Source organism: Alosa sapidissima, chromosome 13, assembly GCF_018492685.1.
Source record: "Alosa sapidissima isolate fAloSap1 chromosome 13, fAloSap1.pri, whole genome shotgun sequence".
In the NCBI taxonomy this organism is placed as follows: domain Eukaryota; kingdom Metazoa; phylum Chordata; class Actinopteri; order Clupeiformes; family Clupeidae; genus Alosa; species Alosa sapidissima.
In genome coordinates, this window is record NC_055969.1 from 19,657,668 (window position 1) to 19,671,956 (window position 14,289).

At 44.2% G+C, this 14,289-nt stretch overlaps 1 protein-coding gene across 1 annotated transcript in view; it reads left to right on the forward strand.

The window, feature by feature from the left end:
* Positions 1–6,911: 6,911 nt before the first annotated feature.
* Positions 6,912–14,289, forward strand: part of enc1 (ectodermal-neural cortex 1) — an 11,335-nt gene continuing 3,957 nt past the window's right edge. The window contains exons 1-3 of the mRNA XM_042059494.1: positions 6,912–7,251; positions 8,728–9,027; positions 9,344–10,893. Of these exons, the coding sequence (XP_041915428.1) occupies positions 8,734–9,027; positions 9,344–10,825 (1,776 nt within the window). The 5' untranslated portion in view covers positions 6,912–7,251; positions 8,728–8,733 and the 3' untranslated portion in view covers positions 10,826–10,893. The remainder of the gene's footprint in view (positions 7,252–8,727; positions 9,028–9,343; positions 10,894–14,289) is intronic.

Sequence of the window (14,289 nt, forward strand, 5' to 3'; positions counted from 1 at the left end):
CATACCATAAAAATGTCTTCATCCTCTGTACCACGGTTCAGGTAGTTATTTAGGAATGCATTTTTTGGGTTTCGGGGGGCCCAGCGCGGTGGGGGAGTGGCCCCCGGGGACCAAACGAAATTTTTCTGTAAAAGTCTAGTGGGGCTACATACCCACCAAATTTCATGTGCCCCGGTGGTTCGGTGTCCCAGGTATCGTTGACCAAAAATTCAGGAAGTAGATGACGAAAAAAAAAAAAAAAAAACTGACAATCCCTATATATAGCGGAGGTCATAATAATGACAGGCCTAGTCTTGCACGCTGCACTGTTTGTAACAGTGCCTTTAGCATTGCCCATGGCGGGTTAAATGATAGCAAAAAACATGTTGAAGTGAGTTTAACTAGTGTCAATTCATGTACATGAAAAGTGAGTTTAACTAGTGTCAATTCATGTACATGAAAAGACGAAACTACCAAAATCTACATTGGTGTATACTGACTAGACATTATATTATTTATTTATTTATTTATTATTATTATTATTATTATTATTATTATTATTATTTTATTTATTTATTATTATTTATTTATTTATTTTTTTTTTGGGGGGGGGGGGGGGGGGGGGGCTTCGTGATACCTCCCTGAAATGACTTTTTGGAGGTTGGGATGTCTGACAAACTCAAGGTTAACCCCGGCTCAACAAATCAACTTCATAATCAGCGTCGTAGTTTTGTCAACCCCGGTTTAACTGGGTTACTTAAGCTCCCTTCTTAGTACAGGCCCCAGTTCTCTATCTAACAGCTCTGGAATATAAGCCCGTACACCAAACTGCATGATGTCTTTTTTTTTTTTTTTCAAAAAAATCTCCTACCATAACATAAACACTCAAAACGTTGTTTTTATTGATATGTATATATAGGCTTGTTATGAATGGCTATGGCCAGTGGCGTCATGCCCATTGAAATAAAGGGGGCACGTGCCCCCTCGGATTTTTCCTCCCTGATATTTTTTTGATCACACAAATTCACGGACGGGCATTACACCTTTCCAGGGGGGGCACGAGAACTTAAATTGATCGCGGTAGTTTAATCTTACACTTGACAAAACATTCTAATATGAAAATGTAGATGCGATTGCTGTAAAATGGTGCAGCTCCTTTAAGAGAACCCCGTACGCAGGGATGGAGAGAGAGAAAGTGAGAGGGGATATGTGCTACTGAGATGCGTGTGGGAAAAGTAGACGTGCTGTTAAGACTGGAGCTAGTCATATTCAAAATAATGCAAAAATAAATCCGCAGATAAAACCAAAATCCTCGTTCATTTGCTAGCCACTTTCAGATAGTGTTAGGGAGTTAGCCCCGAAGTTACGGATAACTTCGGCCCTGGAGTGGTAACAAGCTCCCTGTTCTTCGACTAGGTCAGAAGAAAAAACAGTAAAGGTTAACGCTATCAAACAAACCCAGAAACTACTAGGCCTACTTCTACTAACTACGATATGAGATATAGTCTATAAGCCATATTTGTCATCGGATGACAGGGGTTAGTGCAGAAGTGAAGTAGACTGCGCCACGTAACCTCCTCTCCATTTAGGTGATGGACTTGCCTAATGTTCCTTATTGATTAGCTACGGAATAATACAGATTTTACAAGTTTTATTTGCTACTTGCTAAATTGACAAACGTATAATATAGGCCTACATTTAATACGTGTTCAAAATCAATCTATGGGATTGGGGTTGGTTGGTGTAGCCAAGCTCGTCCAGGGCGGGCACAGATTACTTCCAGGACGGGCCTGGCCCCCCAAAGCCCCCCCATGACGCCGGGACTGAATAAAAAGTAGTGGAATTATTTGTGGTTGACCTGGAAATTTTGACTTTTGACTATGGATTTGATGTTGGCCGCGAATTCAGAGCATTACGTTAACGTTAGCCTACAGGGTGTCAGTGTAACGTAGCCTAGGCTATCTTACAAATATTACACATAGCAGTAGTATTAAGTCTCCTGGTTCAATTGTTTCCAGTTTCATGGGGTGTTCAATTTGCAGTGACTACAAAATCCAACCTAATAACATTAGGCCTACCAAGGCATCGCGTTGGATGTTTCTCCACTTGTTCTCTTCACGTATCTGGCAGTTTATCCATGTAGTGAAAAGGATAGGGTATCCGTTCAAAATGAGCTCCTAAAGTTGTTTTATATAAATAGGATTGCTATGACCGTGATGTAGAAGGCAAGAAAGTATAATAGCCTCTCTCATGTGCTCATAACTTAGGTTATTATCAGGTCACTTGCTCATGATTTGCAGGTAGCAACTTACAAATGAGGTGGCCTATTGCTTGCCATAATGGTAATGAAAAATATATTAGGCTAATAGTAGGCCTAGTAAAATATTGAAATATTTTGTGTTAACCTTACTCAGCACTGAAACCTGTCAAACTTCTTTCAAAATCCTTCATCACATGAATTAAGATTAAAATAATTTAATTTCTGAGCACACAGTCAGACCTCAGAACCTTTTTTAATGTAAGATTGTTCTTAGGTCACATATCAATTTAAAATCATAACTGCAATGGTACTGTTTTTAAAATCATGTGTAGTAGGCCTAAGTGTAAATGTGTGTGTCTAAACATGCTTTAATGAGCTTACACTTTAATGAGCTGAATTTGAGCTTACAGTTCTTTCACCAACCTATGTGTTTTACATTAACTTAGAATAGAAACAAAATAGATACTTTAGCTTAGTCCTCAGATAGAGGAGGGTTGCTGCTTGCTCTGTTAAGGTATTTCTGTCCCTCCCAAACAGCATTTAAATGGGATGTTAAGCAGCCAGAATTTAAAAATTTCCAGGGGGAGAAATCTCCGGCCCCCCTCTAACATAACCCCCCCCCCCCCCCCCCAAAAAAAAAAGAGGCTGATTGTGCCCCCCCCTGAATTTTGGCTGGCATGACGCCCCTGGCTATGGTTACTGGCCTTTTACCTTCGGCACACTGTAGCCTAATTGTTATGAATGGCTATGGTTACTGGCCTTTTACTGTGCAAGAAGAAATACAGTAACTGTGACTTCATGCAGAGGCTGCGGTGTTGGGGTCCCCCTGAGCCCCTTGGCCTGGGCACGGTATGCTCATCTCATAATCCTCTCCTCCACACTGTCCTTATGCCCATCCCATAATCCTCTCCTCCACACTGTCCTTATGTCTATCCCATAATCCTCTCCTCCACACTGTCCTTATGTCCATCCCATAATCCTCTCCTCCACACTGTCTTTATCTATCTATAAAGCAAGAAGCGTCTGTGTGTCTGTCTGTCTGTCTGTCTGTGTGTCTGTGGCACGCATATCTCGCTGCCCGTTTGTCAGACTGATTTCAAACTTGGCAGGTGTCTTGCTACTATGGAGTGAGGATTGTCTCTAAATGATTTAAATATATATAAAAGGATATATATAGGCTACATATACATACATTTATAAATATCCAAATACAAAATACAAATATAAAAATGTAACATACAAATAAATAAACAAATTTATATAAATAAACGTGTCTTTTTATGCAATGCAAAAGAATACAATAGGCGCAGTGCTCATGTTGTAATACAAGGAACAATCATAGTCAGAATTTTATTAAAAACCGACAAAAGGTCAAAGTCTGGTAAATTGTGAAATAAATACTGTAACCTAGGCCTATGGAGCTAAATTTGTCTCAATAATATTTGTATATGGGCAGAGGGGGATCCACAAATATTTCTTGATTTGCATGTGTGTTTGGATATCTACAAATAAAAAAATCATATTTGTAACTCGTATATTGATTTTTACAAATATAGATGTGCATTTGTAAATAAAATGCCATTTGTAAAACCGAAAATTTCATTTGTGAAATGTGAGTCTGCATTTGTGGATCACCAGCACACGCATTCTTCGCTTTCCAAAGTTACGTGTTTTTGAGACGTTCTTCACATGAAAGTCACACAAATCCACACGTAAATAGGCCTACTTTAATTCACCGGCACACAGAAATCGCAATCCAGTAGATGGCGAATGCACTACGGCTTATACAAATAAAGAGTGCTATTATGCGTTATGATTTGTATAATATTGTTTTATTTCCATTAGGCTGTTACGCCGATTATTTTGACATTGTTGTTTATTATTGATATTCTCCTTAATGTAGTCTTACCATGTTATTGTTTTTATATTATTGATTGAATGGACATTATTGTTTATTATTGCCTTTTCCCTCATTTTCATTGTTTATTTCATTAGGCTATTGATTGAATTGACATTGTTGTTTATTATTGCTATTCTCCTTATTATAGTCTGACCAACATCTTAATTTGTTCCCTGTCAAATGTAAGTATTATATTGTATTTGTATGTCGCTTAGGACAAATATACTTAAAAATATATACTTAAAAAAACAAAACAAATATATACTTAAAATAAATATATATATACTTAATACTATAAAAAAAAAATTAGGGCAGCCATGGCCTACTCGGAGGGTTGCCGGTTCGAACTCCGACCAGTAGGCACGGCTGAAGTGCCCTTGAGCAAGGCACCTAACCCCTCACTGCTCCCCGAGCACTGCTGTTGTTGCAGGCAGCTCACTGCGCCGGGATTAGTGTGTGCTTCACCTCACTGTGTGTTCACTGTGTGCTGAGTGTGTGTTATTCTGCTATTCTGCTATCTGCTAGTGGTGTCTGCTATTACTTACAAAACACCTGAAGACCTCTTCTCCTTTTGAAACACAGAGCAAGATTCACTACTGGCAGAGGGCGCTATTGTGCCATGCATTTTATCCCATGCTTGATTTATGGTTAACCCATTGTAGGCCACGCTATCTGTTGCTGGCTGCTTGCTGTTCTTGGATCAGCTCACACTTCCACCTTTCAAGTAGGAAAGGTGTGTTAAATTTGCATTGTAAATGAGTCTTTGTGATGGGGAAACATGGTTTTTCCCCATAAGAAGTAACCACAAAGCTTCCTTGTGGTAGACACACACGCACGCACACAAACATACACACACACAAACACACACACACACACACACACACACACACACACACACACACACACACACACATTTTACTTGTGGGTAACCCATATACAGATGCAAAGATTGACAATTAACTGACTGCATAAATGATGAATGCTGGCAAAATAGACATGATGTCACATTCCATCATCATCATCATCATCATCATCATTTATATTAATAGTATTAGAGATTGGGTCTTTAAAACACTATCTGAGAACAGGGCAGTTAGCCTACTCTGGACATATTCGCGATATTCTCAGTGCATTCATTGTGTGATTAATGACTCATTTCAAAGAATGAGAATATAAAATGTATTTGTAGACTACCTTAAAAATTACATTTGCTGCCAGGGCTAGTCTAGCAACTCTCCGTTGGCTTGTGAGCTCCAGAAATCGAAACTTAATCAGGGCATTGAAATCGTGTATAGAGTCGTTTGGTGGGCTTAGCATAATGATTGATGGCAGAGTTGCAACGGTTTGGCTTGAATTCCCTGCTACTTGAAAACAAATATCCTATTGCGTCCTATTGCGTGCAGAGGGAATTTGAAATTCTGATTATCCCGCCCCTCGGACTGAGCACTGCGAACAGTGAGTGCCCAGACCCTACATTTTAATGTGGGTCTGGCTCGCCAGGCTAGGAGGCCAGACTGGCAGGTCCAAAAATTATCAGTTTTCTTATCATTCAACTCACTTATTCCTTCACTTCTGCCTACTGAGGCCAGTACTTGAGAACACCCCGCTCCTGCATCCCCTTCTGTATCTGTTCGAAAGACACACAAGCACACACTGACAACACAGATTCACTACATTCAGTTTTTAGGTATGTCCTTCCTTGGAACTGACCAGCTGACTATTACTTACAAAACACCTGAAGACCTCTTCTCCTTTTGAAACACAGAGCAAGATTCACTACTGGCAGAGGGCGCTATTGTGCCATGCATTTTATCCCATGCTTGATTTATGGTTAACCCATTGTATAAGTATATATACTTTTTTGATCCCGTGAGGGAAATTTGGTCTCTGCGTTTAACCCAATCCGTGAATTAGTGAAACACAAACAGCACACAGTGAACACACAGTGAGGTGAAGCACACACTAATCCCGGCGCAGTGAGCTGCCTGCTTCAACAGCGGCGCTCGGGGAGCAGTGAAGGGTTAGGTGCCTTGCTCAAGGGCACTTCAGCCACGGCCCACTGGTCGGGGCTCGCACCGGCAACCCTACAAGTCCAGAGTGCTAACCAGTGGGCCACGGCTGCCCCACAATTGTAGGCCACGCTATCTGTTGCTGGCTGCTTGCTGTTCTTGGATCAGCTCACACTTCCACCTTTCAAGTAGGAAAGGTGTGTTGAATTTGCATTGTAAATGAGTCTTTGAGATGGGGAAACATGGTTTTTCCCCATAAGAAGTAACCACAAAGCTTCCTTGTGGTGGACACACACGCACGCACGCACACACACAAACACACACACACACACACACACACACACACACACACACACACACACACACATTTTACTTGTGGGTAACCCTTATACAGATGCAAAGATTGACAATTAACTGACTGCATAAATGATAAATGCTGGCAAAATAGACATGATGTCACATTCCATCATCATCATCATTTATATTAATAGTATTAGAGATTGGGTCTTTAAAACACTATCTGAGAACAGGGCATGTCTCATGACTCATTTCAAAGAATGAGAATATAAAATGTATTTGTAGACTACCTTAAAAATGCACTCCACTTTCTCTCAATGTAGGCTAATTTCTCCGCTGTAATAAGCAGCTTATTTTCTCCTAGTAACCCGACCTCCTGGCTGCTTTGCATACTCCTCCCTCTTTCCTCACAAACACGCTGCGTTCCTCCTCCTTCTCCAAAAGCGCTCATTCAGAGACAGACGAACACAAACGCACCAGCTGCGCCGTCAGATGTCTCGCACACGACGCTCCTTACTACAGCCTACTGACACGATCGTGGTCATCTAATCCAATTCATTTTTGACACCGCTGCTGAAAACGTTGCAGAGAACGCATTTAGATATTACAGTAACTCGGACTTGTTTTATCGTTAAAGGATTGCCCCTGCTGAAATTCGGACGAACTGGCTCAGGAATAACACGCCTTCTTCACGGCATCGAAGTCATCCACAAGTGGACAACCCCGCGATCCCCGTGGCTCTTCACGGAGCGGCATGTAAGAGGGTTAACGCGAACAGGATTGAACTCCTACTTTCCCACAAAGAGGTAAACAACCGTGATGTTATTCGGTTAATTTCTCCTTTGGCAGGTCTCGCCGTTGACTTGTTGACATAGCCTGAGAAATGCTTGCTTAAACCCTCCTAATCCAGCTGCTAGACTACTACCTTTCCTGCAGCTGTCATTTTGGTAAGATGTTATCTGTCTAAATTAATTACATGATACATTACAAACTGTCCTCGTAGCCGTCAAAGAAGTGCAATAATTGTGTAAACGCATTTTGTGGGTATAAAGAAATACTTGAAATTGAAAAGGTGCAACCCATTGACTATTGCAAGGTAACGTTACAGGTGCATATCGCATCAACCAGTCTTGGTCTGCGGACAGAATTCATTGTTGCCTAAATAATTAATTTACAACTCATTAAATATATTAAAATCATGGGCTACACATATAAGGGTATTTTGCCGTGCGCAACCTATAAGAAGTCTATAATCTCCATCACATACTTAGTTATAGACTTTGAAAGCCAATTGCTCTACGTACTTTATTCAACAATAGCTCATAGGATATTTCTCCACATGAAAAAGTCGACACATTGTGTCCTTCACAGCTGTGACCATTTAAAACAGATTAAGGGTTAGGATGAGGCGCGATAAATCTACCTTGCTGATGTGTCCATAATGTGTTTAGGTCGGCACTAGAGTACATTTTAGCCCGGCTAAGCATTAGTCGAAACACAATTAAAGCGTCCCGGGAGGGACGGCGACAGCCGGCGGTGACCGAGCGCCTTGTATCGCTTACATGGAAATTAGCGCTGATTGGATTTGAATGCACGGCCATACAGCCTACCAGATGGTAGCCGGTGACATTGAGACTTAGCGTTGACACGGGGCCCCCGGAGTCATTTTAACACTGGATATTTTTCAGCCATCACTGTATGCACAGAGCATATATAATGTTGACTTTAAACAGTTATTTTCCCACACTCGCTCCCTGCAACCTTCTTTCCTGTAGTTCACTTTCCTCCACTGCGCACCTGGTAATGATTAGACAACAGTGCATTCCGGGCGCCAATACATCAGAGAGACGTGTGTGTGTGTGTGTGTGCAGAATGACATCATTCTGTATGATGTGCCCACTTTTCTCAGACCCGTGGGATTGATGTTTGTGAGCATGACCGATGCAGATGTTATCAGGGCATCTTGGGGGCAGAGTGAGTGAGCCTGCCCGTTGAACTGGAGAAGGCAAAGCGCCCCGGCGCTCTTTCATCCGATCGTTTCTGATAGCAGATGCTCCAGCTGATCTCCGTCTGTTTCGGATCATATCTAGTTCAAAGGCAGTCGCTATAAGCGGACTTCCTTTACTCGGGCTGAGGAAAAGACAAGTCTGAACTTTACCACAGACCGAAACCACTTCACTGACTCTATTAAGTTGACGCGCGCACAACGGCACAGCTGTGCCCACTGTTCTGTGAGCATCACTTTTTACAAAGTTCCCCTCCCTCTCTCTCTCTCCCCGCAGGATTCAATGAAAATGTCTGTTGGCGTACATGAGAACCGCAAATCGCGGGCAAGCACAGGGTCCATGAACATCTACCTGTTCCACAAGTCGTCCTACGCCGACAGCGTGCTCATGCACCTGAACGCGCTCAGGCAACAGCGGCTCTTCACGGACGTGATGCTCCACGCGGGCAACCGCTCGTTCCCGTGCCACCGCGCTGTGCTGGCTGCGTGCAGCCGGTATTTCGAGGCCATGTTCAGCGGCGGGCTACGGGAGAGTCAAGCCAGCGAAGTGGATTTCCGCGACTCTATCCACCCTGAGGTAGGCCTACTAACCACTCACATTAGAACAGTTATCAGTATAATAATACCGGCAATACTCTTGCAGTTACATGTGCCTATAATTGAAATACATTTTGTTTCAATATTTCAATATTTTGCACATCATCCCAATTTTGATTAGGTAGCCTAATACATTTCAGTTATTGCATGGCAAGGACAAAAACAAATTCAGTACACAGATCTTGTTATCTTACTTTACCTGTTTCATCTGTGGCTTTGTGTGTGTGTGGTGCATGCATGTGTGTGTGCGTGTGTGCATGTGTTTGTGTGTGTTTGTCTTCGTTTGCCTTCATCAGGTGTTGGAGCTGTTGCTGGACTACGCCTACTCGTCCCGCGTGGTCATCAACGAGGAAAACGCAGAGTCGCTGCTGGAGGCGGGCGACATGCTGGAGTTCCAGGACATCCGCGACGCCTGCGCCGAGTTCCTGGAGAAGAACCTGCACCCGACCAACTGCCTGGGCATGCTGCTGCTGTCGGACGCGCACCAGTGCCAGCAGCTCTCGCAGCTGTCCTGGGCCATGTGTCTCAGCAACTTCCCCGCCATCAGCAAGAGTGAGGACTTCCTGCAGCTGCCCAAGGACATGCTGGTCCAGTTGCTGGCCCATGAGGAGCTGGAGACGGAGGACGAGCGGCTGGTCTACGAGTCGGCCCTCAATTGGGTCAACTACGACCTGGAGCGCCGCCACTGCCACCTGCCCGAGCTGTTACGCACGGTCCGCCTGGCGCTGCTGCCGGCCATCTTCCTGATGGAGAACGTGTCCACCGAGGAGTTGATCAACGCGCAGGCCAAGAGCAAGGAGCTGGTGGACGAGGCCATCCGCTGCAAGCTGCGCATCCTGCAGAACGACGGCGTGGTCAACAGCCCGTGCGCGCGGCCACGCAAGACCAGCCACACGCTCTTCCTGCTGGGCGGGCCCACCTTCATGTGCGACAAGCTCTACCTAGTGGACCAGAAGGCCAAAGAGATCATCCCCAAGGCGGACATCCCCAGCCCACGCAAGGAGTTCAGCGCGTGCGCCATCGGCTGCAAGGTGTATGTGACGGGCGGCCGCGGCTCGGAGAACGGCGTGTCCAAGGACGTGTGGGTGTACGACACTCTCCACGAGGAGTGGTTCAAGGCGCCGCCCATGCTGATCGCACGCTTCGGCCACGGCTCGGCCGAGCTGCGCCACTGCCTGTACGTGGTGGGTGGCCACACGGCGGCCACGGGCTGCCTCCCGGCCTCGCCGTCCGTCTCGCTCAAGCAAGTGGAGCAGTTTGACCCGGCCGCCAACCGCTGGAGCATGGTGGCGCCGCTGCGCGAGGGGGTCAGCAACGCGGCCGTGGTCAGCGTCAAGCTCAAGCTCTTCGCCTTCGGAGGCACCAGTGTGGCCCACGACAAGCTGCCGAAGGTCCAGTGCTACGACCCGGCGGAGAACCGTTGGACGGTCCCGGCCTCGTGCCCGCAGCCGTGGCGCTACACGGCCGCCGCCGTCCTGGGCAACCAGATCTTCGTGATGGGCGGCGACACGGAGTTCTCGGCCTGCTCCGCGTACAAGTTCAGCAGTGACAACTACCAGTGGACGAAAGTGGGCGATGTCACGGCCAAACGGATGAGCTGCCAGGCCGTCGCCTCGGGCAACAAGCTCTACGTGGTGGGCGGCTACTTTGGCGCGCAGCGCTGCAAGACGCTGGATTGCTACGACCCTACGCTGGACGCCTGGAACTCCATCACCACCGTGCCCTACTCCCTCATCCCCACCGCCTTCGTCAGCACCTGGAAGCACCTCCCGGCCTGAGAAACGGCATGCTGGGATTGAAAACAAACGCGCCTTTCCTGCCACCTCGACACCTTTCTTCCCATGAGGTACGTGCTGCTGTTTCAATGAAGTGCAGTTACACACAAGCTGACGTTTGCCGTGTTTCCATCGTTTGCAGGATAGAATACCACAGTTTGAAAAACACTAACCATTTGTTTAGCATGAGTTGCTGTTTCCCACAAGGAAACTATTGCTTTGTTTCCAGAGTTTCCAGAGAGTTCACTGATTGGAAAGCTTTGTCCATCTGTAGTCCTTCCAAAATGGCAGTTTTATTAAATGTGATATGGATTTCATTTACTGGCCTGGCCTTATACAACAGACAGGGAGAGTTTGATGTTGCTAATGCCTGGAGTCCAACCTGCATGGGGTTGTGACCCTGTTAACTCATATCTCCTAATGAGACTTTGGCTTGGCTTAATTTCCATGAAATTGGATTCAGGAGTGTTTTGTGCCAGAACATACTCAGACTCTCTCTCTCTCTCTATCACACACACACACACACACACACACACACATACACACACACACACACACACACACACACACACACACACACACACCACACGCACACTAATAAGCTGCAATCAGGCAGCAGCATGTTGATAGGCTACTATTGATTTGCCCCGTTTTCAGAAATGACCTGACCTGTTGTTTATGTGAGTGAGGAGGAAATGATAGTGTGTGTGTGTGTGAGAGGAGGTGGAAGTGTGTGTGTGTGTGTGCGTGAGGAGGAGGTACTGTAGTGTGTGTGTCATTTTTGTCCTGGTTGGGCAGGCGGACAGTGCTGCTTTGAAATATGTTTGTGAACCCGCTCAAGCAGATGGTCATTTGGCCTTCCTCCCTGTTATCGTTCTGTTTCCGAGGACAAAGAGCCTTATTTAATCACATCCAAGCGGAGTATTGATGGGGTAATTAGATCGGGCTATGATTCAGAGATGACCAGCCACATGCCGCGGATACTGACCACATGCTTCTGATGGGGGCTTGTTTATTCAGTCGGAAAATCATGCTCTTATTTATTTATTTGTTTATTTATTTTCCAGATAGCACTGCCCTGGTTCACCTCTGGCAGGTTGATAGGCACGTGGTTATATGAGTGAAGCAGCGGCATGAAGGGATAGAATGTTTTTTTGTTCTGTGTGTGTGTGTGTGTGTGTGTGTGTGTGTGTGTGTGTGTGTGTGTGTGTGTGTGTCTGTGAAATAGAGATATAATCACCTGTTTGTTTGTGTGGTAGTATGTTATCTTACCAGTTTCATCACCCAGATGACCTGCTCTGATCTGACCTTATCTAACCTGATCTATCAGGACAGAATGACCATGGCGAGGTTTGTTTGTTTGTTTTTATTTAGATCCCCATTAGCTTTTGCAAAGCAGCAGCTATTCTTCCTGGGGTCTATCATCAATGTGACAAATAATATTGAAATACACAGATGACAATGTACATGACACACATTACATGGATACATAACATAAAAGAACACACAGACAATACATTGGGCAGCCGTGGCCTACTGGTTAGCACTTCGGACCTGTAACCGGAGGGTTGCCGGTTCGAACCCCGACCAGTAGGCACGGCTGAAGTGCCCTTGAGCAAGGCACCTAACCTCACTGCTCACCGAGCGCCGCTGCAGGCAGCTCACTGCGCCGGGATTAGTGTGTGCTTCACCTCACTGTGTGTACACTGTGTGCTGTGTGTGTTTCACTAATTCACGGATTGGGATAAATGCAGAGACCAAATTTCCCTCACGGGATCAAAAGAGTATATATACTTACTTATACTTATACATTACATTTTACATAAAACATGGTTAACATCACTAGACAGATACAAAACAAAAAGCAAAAAAAAAAAAAGGACAACAAACACAAACAGACATAACAGCAGCATCAATTAAAGGTAACATTTAGATAATGACTTTTAAGTTGTTTTTTAAAGCTATGAATATTTAATTGAGTAATAGGATAAGGGAGTGAGTTCCATTGCTCTATATATAACTGTACGTTGAATCATTGACTTAGATCTTGGTAAGGTGAAACAACCTCCAACTGCATGCCTTGTTGAATAATTATGTGCCACTGAACTGAAGGACATATTTCTATAAATGATAAAAGGTGATTTTGTTATTATGACATTTTTAATAAAAACCATCAATAAAGACAAAAATCTACTTTTTACATCTAACCAACCTAAAGAGTCATGCATCTTAATAACAGTAGTTCTTCTTCCACAAGAAAGAGCTAATCTTGCTGCTTTATTCTGGACCAATTGCAATTTACTTATATTCCTCAATGAAGTAGAGGACCAAACTATAGAGCAGTAGTCTCAATTTGACAACACCAAAGCCTGTATAACTTGCTTAACAAGTTGGTGTGTTAAATATTTAGCACATCTTTTAATTATTGATATGGCGTTTCCCATTTCAGTCACAACCTTTTGTATATGTTTATCCCATGATAATTTATTGTCAATGATGACTCCCAAAAGTTTTACTTCTTCTAGTTGCATTATGACTGTTTTATTTATTGTGAGACTAAGCTTTGGTTTTGAACTTAAAGAATGATTTGTACCAATTACTATACAGTTTGTTTTAGACACATTCAAAATCAGTTTATTGTTATTGATCCAGTCTACCACCTTAGTCATCTCACTGGCTAAATTTGCATTTAAATCATCTACTGTTGCTGCGGCTAAATATATAGTGCAGTCATCGGCATACATTGAGATATGAGCTTTGTTTAATACCAGTGGAAAGGCACACCATGTTTCACATTTATGATGTCAGAATAGCTTCCATTGAAGTACACCATTTGCTTTCTATTACTTAAATAGCTATTGATCCAGAACAAAGCAGACTGAGTGAAGCCATAACATTTACATTTTTCTAATATAAGTTCATGATTAAGAATGTCAAACGCTGCTGAGAAATCTAAAGGTCATTCCAGTTCACTGATATCTAACCATCGGCCGCTGTAGAAAGTATAGATGTTGCTCATGCCTCTTCCAGTTTCTAAGCAGCTGCCAATCTGGCATTAAAGCCACACCTCCTACAGTCTTCAGCCAGCCATTTGGGATGTGTGTGTGTGTGTGTGTGTGTGTGTGTGTGTGTGTGTGTGTGTGTGTGTGTGTGTGTGTGTGTGCCAGGGTGTATGCAGCCAGCACACTGCACATTCACAGGCCACCACACAGTCTCACTCCCATCCATCCCCTCCAGCTGTCATCTGACCAGTGGTGCCAGCCAGATATGTGTGTGTGTGTGTGTGTGTGTGTGTGTGTGTTATGTCTACTCTGGATAATACTGTCTACTGCACAGAGGGTTGGGAGAAAAGTAAAGTGTTTGTTATCATGATTGTTTTTCACAGAGAATTCTCCCTCTTTCTATGGCTTGCTCCTCCTGCTCTCTTTCTCTGTGTGTGTGTGTGTGTGTGTTTGCTATTAAGAAAA